The 15,161-nt window shown below is 35.0% G+C and overlaps 1 protein-coding gene across 2 annotated transcripts in view; it reads left to right on the plus strand.

Moving 5' to 3' along the window:
* The first annotated feature begins 200 nt into the window (after positions 1–200).
* Positions 201–15,161, plus strand: part of LNPK (lunapark, ER junction formation factor) — a 42,386-nt gene continuing 27,425 nt past the window's right edge. For both annotated transcript variants that reach the window (XR_001878579.1, XM_017838376.1), the window contains exons 1-4: positions 201–253; positions 3,471–3,511; positions 9,801–9,881; positions 9,964–10,015. Coding sequence is in view for 1 of the 2 variants with exons in the window: in XM_017838376.1 (XP_017693865.1) it covers positions 9,813–9,881; positions 9,964–10,015 (121 nt within the window). In the remaining variant the exon portion in view is untranslated. The remainder of the gene's footprint in view (positions 254–3,470; positions 3,512–9,800; positions 9,882–9,963; positions 10,016–15,161) is intronic.

Below are 15,161 nucleotides of genomic sequence, written 5' to 3' on the forward strand. Positions count from 1 at the left end.
AGAGCATTTTATTTAGAGCAATGTTGATGTCTTGACAAGATGCTAATTTAATTTTTAGCTTTTTATATAAATATTGTTTGAAGATTTCTGTTCTTCGTATTTGCAAAATAAAATCTCATCTGTTTGCTAAATGACTTCAGTAATACTTACTGTAATTTATTTTAGTTAATGTAATTCTTCTTTCTGTTTTAAAGAATCTGGTTTATAAGAACACTGCTCATTTTCTTCTTTTCCAAACGGACAGAAAGGAATAGTAAGTATTTTTTTATTTTTAACAATATGGAGCTAGATAAGAATGATGCTTGCTAATGGTTTTGATCATTTGGCTTCCAGGAACACAAAGGTAGTCTTTTAGTTGGTACTGAAATGGGTACTATTAACTGAACTTGTTTCTACCACATGGTTCATGAAAGAACAGGAAGGAAACTGCTTGATTTTTCACTTCACTTATAAAATTGTGGTAACTTTCTCCAGTCTTTGCATGTGTCAAAGTGTAATGGAATAAAAGATAGTGTAAAAGTGGGAGCGAGGGGAAAGGAAATATAAACAATAGTAGTAGTTCCCTTGATACGTGCATCTGCAAGTATCCCAGCAGTCTTAATCTGTTATGTGTAAGAGAAGAGATTTATAGGAGGTGTTTTAATTTATTTTTCAAGATAGCTTTTCTCTCACAAGTTCTCCAAAGCATGCTTTTTTCCCTGAGTGGGAAAGGTATAAGCAGGTGTGTTTCTGCTTTTTTTGAGAGCTAAGGAAAATTGGAAGTCATATAACAAAACCAAAAAGTAATGCAGGTGTTCAAATATATATAAAAAGTTGTTAAATTTTGCATTAGAATAAATCTGCATGCTATTTAAAAACAACATCTGTGGCACTTGTCTGCAGTAGTTAGAATTCATTTGAGACTTTCCTTGAAAGCAGTCCAGCCTGTAACAATATCTCATGGTGATGTGAGCAATAATACAGGAAAACCTCAGTGTTGCACTGTGTTTTATGACTTGCAGAACAGCATGATGTATTTAATTTGTGACAGCTTACGAGTTAAACATCACTTTTGGAATTTTTCTTAAACTTAATGTTTGTGTTTTGATATGCAAGCACTGAACATACCTTTTTATGTAGAAATAAAATTGTCCATCTATTCTGTGGTGCTGTGTGATTCATTTCTAAGGTGAATATATATTTGCATTTCATGGCTGAATTAGAAAAAAAATATATATGTTTTTCTCGTTTGCTTAAATGTCTTTATTGCTGTTTTGAACATACAAGCAAGTCTGGTGCTTTTGTTGAACCTGTGTATAAAGGTTTTTAGTAGATGATAGAACATGCCTAAAGGGATTATTATATCTGTGTGTTTCCAGAGATTGGATAAAAATGAAGTGTTTTACCTCAAAGATAAAAGTTTTGTATTTGAAAAAGAAAAATGAAACGTATGGTACAAGAGTTAACAGCAGTACAGTGGGAGAAGGGGTGTAGCTGAGTGAGCAAATTGGCAACTAAGTGGCTCAAAGCTAACCTTTTATTCTGGGATGAGTTAATATAACACATTGAGTCACTGGAGATGGTTATTTAATACTGTAAAGCTCTGTGCTGGATAAGCAGCATACATCAGATTTAGGAACCATGTTCTGAATGAGGAAAATTCGTAGCTAGACTCTAGGAAAGGTGATGTAGAGAGATTATGGAATTTCAGTTTTTAAGACAGGTCAGGAAAACAACTGTTAAGGGAGATTTAGACTGATCTGTCCCAAAGTGTGGGGAAAATAAATGAAGTATATTGCAGGTATTGACTTCTCTAATATGAATTTCTTTTATTCTGTGGGTTTAATTAAGATGAGATATATTGGTTTCTTGAGAGTACTTTGCAGTAATTGCCATTTGGCCACATTTGAAGGGGCAGGTGTTTCACGAGGTTCTTGTTGAATACAGGAAGTAGAGTGATCAGAAACAAACACCCCCACTTTAAGCTGGTTGCATAGCTTTGTGGAGAGCCACGGCTGAAGGTGTTTGAGGCACTTGGGTACTAAAAGTGGTTTCAGTTTCTTAAGTAGCGGTTGACGATTGGCTGTATCTGCTGCTTGCTTGGCTGCATGATACCACACTGCACTGCAGTACATTTCAAGCTCTTAGTCCGTGTGGGGCTACATGAAAGACTGTGTTCTAATATAAATGTAAAATTTGATGAAGGAAGGTACCTTACTAATTTGAAGATGCACACTTTCTGGAATTGCCCATCTTCTGTGGTCCACCCCAGTACTAAATATGGTCTTGTTCCATGTCCTATTTATCTTAACTAATACAGGTTGTTGTAATTCCCCTTTTATGGCATAAACTTTCAAATATGTGCATGCCCAGTTTTAGTATTTTTCACATTTAATAAAGAGGTTTATTCTATCAAAATGAGTTTCTACATTCTGGAAAGCTCAAGTAATTGTTCCCTTACTTTCAAGTAATGGTGTTCCTGAAGTAACTTTGAGTGGTATGCCATACTTACTTATATATAAAGAAAGATGCAAAAAAATTATTTTTAGTTTGGTGGGGTTTAGTTTTGTGTCTTGGAGTTTTGTGAAGCCTTTTCTTTCTTTGAAATCTGAAAAAATGAGTAAAAATAGCTATATTTTTACAGGAATTAAGTTGGTAGTGTTCAGTAGAGCTGAGAAGGGGGGGGAAAGTTGTAAAGTTTATTGTTAAACTCTTCTTGCTGTGAAGGATGTAGTAGAAAGCTATTTTATTGAAAGAGCATCTTCTGCATTAGGTGGTGGTTTGTTACAGTGAGGTTTCCATGACTGTCAAGCTGCAAACATTGACTTACAAGAAAATCCCATGTGCACTTGACTTTTCTTCTTTCCCTTCCTCTTAGAGAGGTTGTGTGCTGTGCCTACTAGTTGTAAGTCTCTTAGCATTTAGTAGTAAAATGACCTTCTAGTAGCTGTTCTTAGAAAACTGGGGAGTTTGCTGTAGTCTGAAAGTATAGAAAGGATGAAATACATTGAGTTCTAAAGCTCAGAGTTGACCTGGCATTTGAAACTAGTATGTATTAAGAGGCTTATGTGACATACTGAAGCCAGTAAATCTGATACTCAGATATATTAATGCTTAGACCTCAAGCTTTTTTCTGTAGTTTGACTCATGAGATTAAGTGTATTTGGTCCATTGTTGTACCAGTTTTAATGTAGGTCAGAGCAGGGCACTGGCTAGAATTGGTTTGCTTAATGAGGAAATGGTACATAAAATTTTTTAATAGTTATAACTCTAAAGTAATAACGGTGGGCTATAATTTATAAGCAGTTTCAGCATTTTAAGTGATTTATTTTCACATAAAATAGTTGTTTTATACAAAGTTTACTGGTGTTTAGGATTGGTAGTGGTCAGTGCGTAATTTTTCGTGGTCTTACAGGGCAAAGTCAGTGTTTAGAGTGTGCTGAAATCTTTTATTTATATTTGAAAACTAATGTATGTTGTCCTTCTTTTAGATGATGCACTGGAAGATTTAAAATCTCAAAAGAAAAAAATAGTAAGTAAAACTTAAAAGCTGGGTTGTTATGGTCCACTAAAACTGGTGTTCTCCAGATATTTGCATCCACTCAACCAACACTTAATCTCAGTAAGACAAATTTAGGATGGAAAAGGTTCCAGGTCTTGGATAGCTTTCCCACTTTGCAGTGTTTGTAATATTGCAAAGCTGTTTCCTCTCTGCTTAATCATTCCATAAGGAAGTTTGTTGTTTACTTATGTTGTTGGCTTCATCTCCTGCCTTGTAAGGCAAAACTTAAAAACGACCACCACCAAAACACAGCCCCCCTTCCCAAACAACCAAAACCCACACACTTCCCCCTGCCCCTTCCCTCCCTCCCCCCTCTGCCACCACCAAAACAGCCCCTCCTCCCTCCAAAACTGCCAAAAGTTGTATTATGAGGGTTAATTGTTAATGAGTTGCCCAGAGTGTTTACCTTATACCTTCTGGATTTTGCCATGGTAGCTAAATTAACAGGAAACCCACAACAAAGATACCAAAAAGGAGTTTATTATGTCACAATTTTCTGCTCTGTTTTTTGTCACTTTTAAAATGTATATGTAAAAAAGATAACCTGTAACCTAATTGTCATTGTCTTTTGTTAAAGAGGGTTTGCTAATATTTAAATGGATGTGTCCTTTGTTTGGAGTGGTGATAAAAAGAGGTTGGACAGGCTTACATTTTTGAGAAAGAAATAAATGAGCATGACAACTATGTTGTTAATTTTATTTTATGAAAAACTGCTTAACTGAAATTAGTTAATGTTTGCAATTAACATAGCCATTTGGTAACTTTGAAGGGAAAGTTCTTCGAACAGGAAAAGCACAGTGGAGAGCAAACAGGTTTTGGAATCTTAAATGTAAAGTCTTCATTTCAGTTTAAGTTTGGTTTTCTGTAATCATAAAAATCTTCATATTTATTCTAGAAGAACTAGTGATGCTGAATTTTTGTGTGTGAGAAGCACTTCAGAGTAAAGGCATTGAATAAAAGATTAGTCAGGAAAACCCTGGTTTAGAAAAGGGAGAGTTTTTTACTTTGAGAATTGATACTGTTGAAACAGGATGTAAATATGTATTTTGCATATGCAAGAAGTCAAAATAAAATAATGTAAAAGACCAGACAGTAGTTAAAAATTAAAAACTGCACAAATACTTCATGAATAATAATGAAATTGTAGTGTAACTATGGAGAATTTAAACCTGAAAAATATAAATTGTCACTAGTATGTATGCAACTCAAGCTTTTATCATTAAAGATAAACTTTTAAATAGTATTAGTAAAACAGAGTTCTGGGAAGTCAAATAACATATAACTCAGATATTTTTTCAATCTGAGGGCACTAAAAAATTGGTGACTGTCTCCTGATCTTGTGTGTGCCTGGTTCCTAGCAAGGAGCCAGAAACAGAGAACTTATTTAACCTTTTGAATCAGGGTGATGTTGGTATTTTTTACGCAGAACTTAGGAGACTTAGGAGTTTCATCATAACTTAAGACATTCAGTTGACCATTAAAATTTTATAATTATACATAAAATGGAACATGTTGAAATGAGCAGGAAGGGGATGCAAGTAATGAGACAATATAATTTGTGTTTTAGATGAAAACACTCATAAAATTGCATTCTGTAAAATTTTTGATAATACTCAGATTTAGTCTTGGTTTTCTTTTGGATTGATTTCCTTAGGGCTGTCTTTGACTATGAATAACTGTAGGAACACCTACTTTTTAGTAAAAGAAAACAAAAATCTTCAAGTAAAATAATGGGGAGGAAGAGGATTTTTTTTCCCCTGTTCAATTCTGATTTGCTGCAGGGTTTACAAATAGATTTAGTTACTCAGATATTTACATTGTGATCCTCAAAGTATCTAGGATAAGTAATTTATGTATTTCCTGTTTATTCATAATGCAAATTGTTGTCTAGGCACTGTGAGCCTGCCTCAACAGCTGTGCTTTTTCACTTTATTGCATCTCAGCTACCTAATTGCTGGAGAAATCTTATCTTGAAGACAATTGTCCTTTTGAAAAATGTTACAGTACTTGAGTTTTGCCAACATGTGGTTTGTATTTTCCCTACAGACATTACTTGTAGGCTGAAGGGACATAAGCCTGTTATAGGGCTTACCTGTAAATGGTGTAAGCTCCTCATCTGCTAGATGTGATGTCCTGGTGGCTGTGCAGTGACTGCTCAATAGCAATTGATTTCTGTTCAGTTGCTATTCTGTCTTTGAGGATATAGTCATATGGATACTTGTGTGGGTAAAATACTTGACAAACACATATACTTCATCTGGAAATGACCACTAGTATTGTCTATCCTGTACTTCGACTCAAAGTTTGTGCAATACTTATTTCTCACAGAACTGACTCTCTATGCTGCTTTTTTCCCTAGTGAATACTTTAAAGCATCTTGAATTATGAACTGGGGGTAGGGATTAAATTGATTAGCTGTACTTAATGCACTACTACAAGATACAACTTTTTTTTCCCCTTCTTGATCATAGGGGATACTGTGGTTGTGTTCTTGACTGTTTAGCTGTAATTTTGGCCTTAAGAGTTCTCACTTAATGAGGATGTCAGCCCTTAAGCCTGAACATGTATAGATGAGCAAGTTCAGAGGGTTAAGCATATTAAAACAAGGGTACAGGACATGTATTAAGCTGATACAACTGGGAATTAATGGAGAGTTTACCTGGAACAGCAGTCTTAAAGATGGGATAATTCTTAGCCTGAGGACAGAGCTGTGAAGATAGTGTAGTAATTACCTTGCTAATTTTAGAATTAAACCTTGCTGAAATTTGCTCAGCTACTCTGAATAGTAGTCTGAATATAATATTAGACTTTGACAGACTTAGACATTCCATATAAGAGTTTAGAAAGGTGCATCTCTTAATCTTCTAAGAAAAAAAAAAAACAACCAAAAAAACCAACAAACTAGTCAGAGTTCAATGCTGTCTTGGAGTTATGTTAGTAATGGAAAAAAACCCAGCAGCATATGAATTCTGTTACTTAAAATAATTACTGTTTAATTTACTTTATGCCTTCAGCCTTCTAGGCAGAGAAAACTATTAATATTTTGATAACCTTTAGTATGTGACAAAAACTTTACTAGGAGTTGGTTATTGTATAGAAGTCCAGTTTTGTCAAGAACATGTTACTAGTATGTGTTAGAATACTGCAAGCATGCAGCTGGAAGCTCAAAATAACAGTTAAAAATTGTATTTACTGATGAAGGGTCAAATGAGTGAGTTCTTTTATGCAGTGTTCACTCAAAGCAGTTACTTTGGTGGTTTTACTGTTTGTATGGATCTGTTCAGAGTATACTTGATTACTGTCACTTAAATGATTTATTTCCTATTTTAAGGAAACTTTTGCTATGTGTACTGCCGTATCTTACACGGTAGACTCAAATGAGTCTCATGGCTTTGTACAAACATAAAGAAATACCTCTTCATAGTTGGGTTCAACATAGCAAGTAATTCAATTTATGAACTCACATAGTAGTATGGCAAATAAGTAGTTTGCATTGTGCCAGTACTTAAGACTTCAGTTGCTAAATTGCTTTTACAAGAAGCTTAAAATACAATACTCATATTGCTTTTCAATATAGGCATCAGATTTCGTTCCCACCAGAATTTTTATTTGGTTGCCAGTTGAAAAGGAGGCGATCCTTGCAATTATTCATAGGAGAGAATGTGGTACATGACCATGCTTCTTTATTAAGGTTTGGTTAATTCCATGAAATAAGTTAATTCCATGAAAAATACATGCTTAGACTGGTATTAACTTTCATAGAGACTTCACTTGTGATTCTAGTTGCTCAGCGTTTATGCTTGATAATGATAGAATATGAATTAGCCCTTGGCAGAAAATAGAAAATGTTTTTGTGGGAAAAGTTTTGGATCTCAGAGAAGAGTGTATTATGGAAAAAGAGTAAGAGGTGTTGAGCAGTTTGTGTTAGTAAGCCAGTGCTCAGCACTAGGTTAACCTTTCCAGGATTATGCTTCAGGATGGTGGGTGCTCCAGAAGTCAATATGTAGATTTGCATTCATAAATGACCTTGCTGTGGCAGAACACGAGCCAGTTTCTTCTCTATGGAAACATAGACCTAGTATTTAAATTTTACATAGGCACTTATTTGCTTCTAGTAATTACACTAATTTGCTCACAGTGAGTAAACTTCGACCTTTTTGATTCTTAATTTGGTAGTGTCAGCCAAATTTCAATTTACTCCAGAGAAGTCTATCCTAGAAGTGAAAGCATGAGAATTGTGAACGTACTTATAGAAATCCTGACAATTTCTAAACATTTTCAAAAAATTTCTAGAGTCAGTTGTGATACTGAATTCTTGTTCAGATTCAGCTTTACTAGAATTATAAAGCTGTATATGAATTTCAAAATATGAAGACTAACTTGTTGAATTATCCAATAACTATATAACGTGAAGAATAACTTTGACATCTGAATCTTGAGAGTCGAATTTTTCTGTTTCAAAGTAATGGCACTGTTTTTGCAAAACTTAAATATCCACAAATAGCTACCATACTATCTAGTACTGCTATAGCAAGAAGTGCCATAGATAAGGAAAATGTTAAGTGATGGTGGAGCATTCTGGTTTTTCTCTTCCTAAAGGTTGCTTTGCCCTGCAGAATGTTATTTATCATTTTCCTTTGTGTGCATTTTGTGTTCATTGATGTAAAGTGAACTCGTTTATTTTAAATTTTGATTTGGGGGGCCAGCTATTGACACTGACTGTTAACACTTCCCTGCTTTGCAGCTTCGCCTCACTAACCTTACCCCTTTATATAAAAGTCTGCCTTATGGTTTTTACTTTTATAAGCAATAAATACTTTATTTTTCCTATTAGACCATTAATTCTGATCTTATTATGCTGTGTGGCATTTGTTTTACAAAGTTAGTGGGTTAACTCCAAAGTCCTGCTGAAATACGAGTTTAGGAAATTGATTTTTACTTCCTTTTTCACTCCCTTTTTGTTTCAACAGTCCTTAATTAACAGCCTGTATTCCTTGCCTTAAACTTCAAGAAGTGTTAGATGGAGTGAGTGTTAGATGGATACACAATATCCATTAAATTATTTTGCTTCCGAGGTCTGTCTAAATGTAAAACCCCTGCACAGTCTGTAAATGCAGATTGGCTGAAACTTTAGTTTCTCACTAGCTAAATAATGGCATAAAAGTCATGTTAACCTGCACCATTTGTTATTTTAGCAGTGATAAATGAGTTTGAGAGAATTTAATTTTTTGACCACTGACCTTTTCAGTTTTGCAGTTCATGCCAACAGCAAACTTTAGAACAAACAAACTCCCCACTTTTAGCTGAACATGGCCATTAGTCAGCATATCTAGGAGAAAAGGTCTGCTTAAGATACTGTAAAACACATTATGATTTCTATACGTATTAGGTATTTGTCATAACTTCAACTATCTCAGTTTTGAAGTTAAGCTTTTTCTAATGTTGGCTGTTAACCACTAAAATGATACTTTACTAGTGATTACTTTTTTAATTAAGCCCATGTATTAGCTATAAAGCCACTTGAGTGCATTGTAAATAAAATGCTGTAATAATGAAGTGCTTTAATTACACTCCCTAAAGTATGCATAGTTCTCAGTAAATTTTTTTATTTAAATTCTTAACATGTTCCCTTTTTTCTGAAAAGCAGTTTGAATTGCTGTAAAGATGGAGATCCAGCCTTTAAAGTCATTTGAGCGAATTCCGCGGCTGTTCTCTAGTTAGTGAGTTTTCACAGCATTTGCAGCAAGCTAATTGCTTCTGCTAATAAATAATCTAAAATCAATGCTGACAGCAGTTAATTGGCGCAGGGACTTTATTCTGTAAAGCACTTGGCTAATGACCTTCCTTAAATTAATAGCATTAAGTGCTATGAGGAAATAAATCTAAGGAATTGCCTGTCATTTGCCTGTCATGTCTAATAACTTCCAATAATGATGGCTGATAGATTTTTGCACATTCCATTATTGAAGTTGGTGCTTGTAATTATTCTCCTCATTATATGTAAACAATTAGCAATATTTGGTGTTTCCTTGCAATAAAGCTGTTAAGTAGTCCATTAGAATTTAGAAACTATTTTTGAAAGCAAAATTTAATTTCCATTGAATACAGCGAACCCGCAGGTATCTGGACATGCTACTGGTTCATTGGACTGAGCTTCACCTTTTGGTAACATTGATAAGTTGCTTGTAAGTGGGAGGCCATGATGGGGGGAAGTACTTTGAAGAATTCTGTATTTATATGTGGAACCTTTTGTTTCCAGCTTGAGGAAGTAATGGAGAAGGAAACATACAAGACTGCTAAATTAATCCTTGAAAGGTTTGATCCAGAATCAAGTGCAAAGGTAAGAGTCTTGTTATTGATGTAATATGGAAAGTACTATGGAGCTGAACATTCAGATAATGTTATTTATAATTAATTGGCAGGAGGCTGAACTACCATCTGCTGGAACATCTGCAACCCCAAGACCTGGACAAGGTAATAGCCCTGTAAAACGGCTGCTCTTTAGCATAGATATTCATCTTCCACAGCGATTTCCACTCTAGAATTCTCTCTATGATAAAATTTGTAAATCAGTTGACCTTTATTTAGGGTTAATAGACTGTTCATTAGACTGACCATTACTGCTCTGTATTTTCAGACAAAGGTTCTATTGCTAAAGGCTGATGTTCTAGACAGCAGAATATTTAATGCTGCTTGATGTTAAAGCAGAGAGAAAATTAACTTCTTATGGCATGCTTGCAATTTTTCTAGAATATTAAGATTTTTTCAAATCTTATGTTCATTCACTTAGCTTTTCAATTCTGTTTCTATTTCTGGCTAGTTAGATCTTTCCTAATGCAGTGTTTAAACTACTTCTATTTGGTGCACAGAGAGAGAAGAGAAAAGCTGGTGTGGAAATCAGGGATTTTCTAGTTGAAAAGAATGGCTAGTTCTTTACCTGGTTTATGATGTTCCATTTAAAGGTGCTATTGAATAAAATAATAAAATAGAAAAGACCTTGCATGTATTTCAAGGAAGCCTTGTTTCTAGATTGCACACACAGGTTTCAAGACTGCAAAGATCTCTCCTCTACACTCACAGTAGAATGCTTGCATTAAAAATGTGAAATTTATGCAAATGTTTATGCAAAAAGTACTGTTATGTTTTTGTTGAGGTTGAGTATAATATGCTGTAATTAGACTGAAAATGCTAGTATGAAGACAATATAAAAAAACATTTTAATACTGAAGATGGTACTCACACTTTAAGAGAGACCTTCGTAGCTAACTTGCTATGTTATAACCTGTAAGGGCTGGTGCTAAAAGTAAACTTCAAAATCTGATGTGCATTTAATAATTTTCCATAAAATAAACAGATTGCTTTAGAGAATGTATTAGAATTTTCAACTGTGTGTCTAATTTTTGTGGGTAACCAAACGCATTTTTTCTTTTTTCACTCTTGGAGTACTGGTTTTCTTAGGTGCAGAGCACCTGGATTTACTAACAAAGGAGTTTATAAGGTGCATCATCAAATCCACTGTTTCGTTCTTCTTGCTTAGCTTCAAATTGTCATTTTAAAACCATCCTTACTTGTTGACATTGACAGTGAATAGTTGCAGTCCAGTACCTTAGCAGTAAAGCTTCAATCTCTTCTGGTGTCTTAGGCTCAACAGCTTTTTCTCAAGTTTGCCCCTTACCTGTCTCTCCCATCATTCCATTTCTGCAGTGTTCATAGCTTTGTTCAGTCTGAAGGGCCATTCTGACACCCTGTTCTGTTCTCTGTTTTAATACAGCTCATGGGTGGTTGCCAAGAATTTTCTGTCATAACTGTAATGTTTAGGTAGCCTATGGTTGGCATTTTTTAAACTCTTTATTAAATTCATCCTTCTCCTAGAGATATGTTAGAAACCACTACAGTAGTCCAGTAGTAGTGTGACAGGTCTGTTTGTAGAATGCAAGTAACACTGACCAGGGGAGGAAACTGCCTGGAAATGTGTGTTTCTTGTAGAGATAGAGATAGCTATCTATAAATAAGACACTGTTAAGTCTTTAGTCACCCTGGCTTTATTAAGAGATAGCAGCAGCAGTTTTGAAACTCCTTAGGAGTTATATGATTGTTCTTTTCCCTTCTACCCAGGCTGTGTAAGTAGCAGTGGTGACAAGTAAGTTGCTCAGTCCCTATTAACTAACTAGTCTTGTGTATGTTTGGGTTTTCAAAACACAGTGCCTGTACTTTGATCCTGGGTTCTGAGTCAGTCAAAAACAGGTTAGTTGGATCCAGCATATGCTGTGTTGTGTTGATTGATTTGAATGTTAATAGAAGGGCTGTGAGGGAGAGGTTCTGAGAGAGTTAGAATTATTTCTGAGCCAATCACTACAGACTGTGGTCGGCATTAATAAGTGTGGTATGATATGAGTAGTTTTGTGAAACAGTTGTTGCTGAGGAATTTGCCCACACTAATTGTGCTTAGAACTTTTTATTTAGGGTTAGCTGTAAACTGGTCTCATGGGCTTGGTGGAAGGGATCTTTCATTTGCAAAGAATATAAGTGCTGCTCTCTGGCTGTGTCACGGTGTGAACCAGAGACCTTTAAGTGGGGATGCAACTGAGAAAATGTAACATTCAGCTTCTTCGGATGCATTCACCTTAAAGTAAGCAATTTGCTTTATCCTGAACAGAAGTGCAGTTTAACCTTGCAAAAGATTTTGGAAAATAAAGTTTGTAAGTTGTCATGGCTTATGGTTGGATTTGATAGTCTTAAGGACCTTTTCCAACCTAAATAATTGTATGATTCAGTATAATTTTGTTCATATACAGCACAACTTTCTTTATTGTCTTTTTTCCAACCTGTTCTCTAAGGCATTAATTTTGGAATTGGTACTGCTTGTTGTCCCTGTAAAAGTGGGTATTCAGGTTTGTATTTTGGACATGCATTATAATTCAGGAGGGACACCCCATTTGGCTTTAGCTTGTGGAATCGTGGATACTTATTTTCCGAATATCTTGTTCTTGGTATATGCAGTAATAATTTCAATTTTTAACTATCAAAAAACCTACAAGCTTATTGCTGATCACACTAAATATCTGCCTAAAATGACTAGTAACGTCTGTTCTGTGCAGTATATAACTTAGTGTAACTAGATGACACCTTTCCGTGGTTATGGTATAATTTGGTGCATGCAGTATGTGGTGGAATTAAAGTGATTTGGAATAATAAAATGTGTGTTAACACATCAACATTAAAGCTTCCTTGATCTTTCCTTTACTCACGTTGCACACAAGCTAGCCAAGTAGCAGAACTCATTACTTTGAGCTCTATAATTGAGTCTTTTTGAAAACAGGGTAAATAATGAGCAATGTGTAATCAGATTGGACAATGTTGTGTTTGAGACAACTGATGAAAGGTTAGTTAGTTTGTAGGTTTTTGACTTAATGGTTGAAATGGAAACTTGCACATCATACTAATCGGTACAAAGATTTTACTAGCATTGCATAATGGTTGATTATCAGAAAAACAGCCCAATTTTTCAATGTATTTAGCTCTTTTTGCAATTTTTGTGATTTTGACATGTGCTTCTTAGATAGATAATGGTAACTTTAACAGATGATTCATATCAATCTTGAGTTTGGCATAAGAAAGCACCAGGAAACCTAGAGGGAGAGGAATGTGAAAATTTAAGTGCAGCTTCATCTATTCAGAAATATTTTGAGGGGTGTACTTAATGAGCATATACTTATTCAGTACTTTGGCCATAGAGAAAAATAGGGTAACTATATATTTGCAGTGAAATAAATATTTATCAACCATATCCTGTTGTTGATACCTGCTCTTTTCATTGTGCTAATATGACTTAGCAGGGCTGTATTTTAAATTAATTCGCTCCATGACTTGAATTAAAAGTAGTGCAATAACAGATGGTTGCAGGCTGGGATGGGTATAGGCATGAGGAGGAAGAAAGAAAATGCTTGATTGGTCTTTGGCACTAAAGCCAACAAGTTATGTAAACTATATATTGACCTGCATTGTACTGTAGCTCTTTAAAAATGATGTATTCTTCTCTACAAAAACCAAGGAGTTTTGAAGTGAGGGAAAAATAAAATAGTTTTGCTTGTAAACATGAAAGATGCAGCTGCCTCACCACTGCAATATCTTAATATTCTTTAATAGATCATACTGAATCATCAGTTGAGTAGCATACCTGCTAAGTAATGTGTCTGCTTTCACATCTGTCTTGTTCGGTGCTGGTAACTGCAGAATTTGAACTGTAGTGTGCTTTAAGAATAAAAGTTCTATTTTTAAGTTATTTAAGTGTCTTCATGCAGTTGGCTTTTGGATATGCAAAAATCATTAATGAAGAAAATCCTTGGAAAATTGCAAAACTTCATTAAAACTACAGCAGCAGTACCTGTATGTTGTGTCAGGGTTGAGGTCAATGGACATGTTACTCAGCTAAGTTGTGGAACTTGGAAGTATGGAAATCTGGAACTTTGCAAGAGGCGATTTTTAACACATTGCATCTCAAAATAAGGCAATTTGAGAACTATATAGATCATATTCAGTTACTGCAAAAAATATTAGGGCTGTTACTGTGAAAGTGGACAGCAGGTTTAAAAGGAATTAGAGGAGTTCATTGGTAACAGCATGCATATGTGATGGATATGGATTAGACAGGGCTGTGCTCTCTAACATCCCTGACAATGTGTTTATGGATTCTGGGGATGGTATCAGAGATGTAGGCAACAGAAATTTAGGTTAGTGTGTTGTCACTAAATAACATCTACAGCCGCTCTAGGAAATGAAGTACTGGGATGGATGGGCTATAGGTCTTACCAAGGAGAACATTTTTCATATTCTCATAGTGCAGGTTCTGGTAACTTCTCTTACTTGGGAAGCCGCAGTGTGTTGGCAAGTTGTCTTAAGTATGAATCATAAAATAGAGTGAGAGCCAAATGAACTTCTAAGTGGAGGAAAAAGAAAAAGGCATTGTGAATAACCCAATATAATTTTGTGGAAACTAGCAATGAGTCTTGCATTCTTAACTCTGTAATGAGACTAAAACTACTGAAGCACATCTCTCTAATACTGACCGTAGTACTTGAGTTCAACATCTTTGCAGGAAATATGGGGGAAGAGTTATTAAAGTAGCAGTAACTTTTCTTAATTGAAAGTCATTTAAAGAAGACTTGCCAGGAATGACCCTTTAGAAAGAACAGGCAAAAGGGGCAAAGCTCTTGCAGGCAGCATGGAAATTGCTTAGGAATAATGTACTATGGGCTCAGAATAAATATGAATATAGCCATGACCTATTGAAACAGACTCAGAGCTGTTAAGCAATCAAAATTAACGTGCTTGAACCACATGATCTAGAAAGGCAGCCTTCACAATGTAAAAATGACATCCATATGTAGAAATTACAGTCACGATCTTTGACGTTTTTATATAAAAAACAGTATAAAGAAGGCTTTGTAATGAAAAGAGAATGGATTAATATGTCTTTTTATAGATATTTAAAATGATCTTGGAACAAGTGGAATTAGGCTTTATCACTAATTTTTTGAACATATGTGGAGCTGAGAAGAATCGAGAAATTGCATACCTTTAGCTTAAATTTTGGAGCTAGTACATGACTGGAAACTATAAG

This window comes from Lepidothrix coronata, unplaced genomic scaffold (genome assembly GCF_001604755.1).
Source record: "Lepidothrix coronata isolate B3197 unplaced genomic scaffold, Lepidothrix_coronata-1.0 Scaffold7, whole genome shotgun sequence".
Taxonomy (NCBI): Eukaryota; Metazoa; Chordata; class Aves; order Passeriformes; family Pipridae; genus Lepidothrix; species Lepidothrix coronata.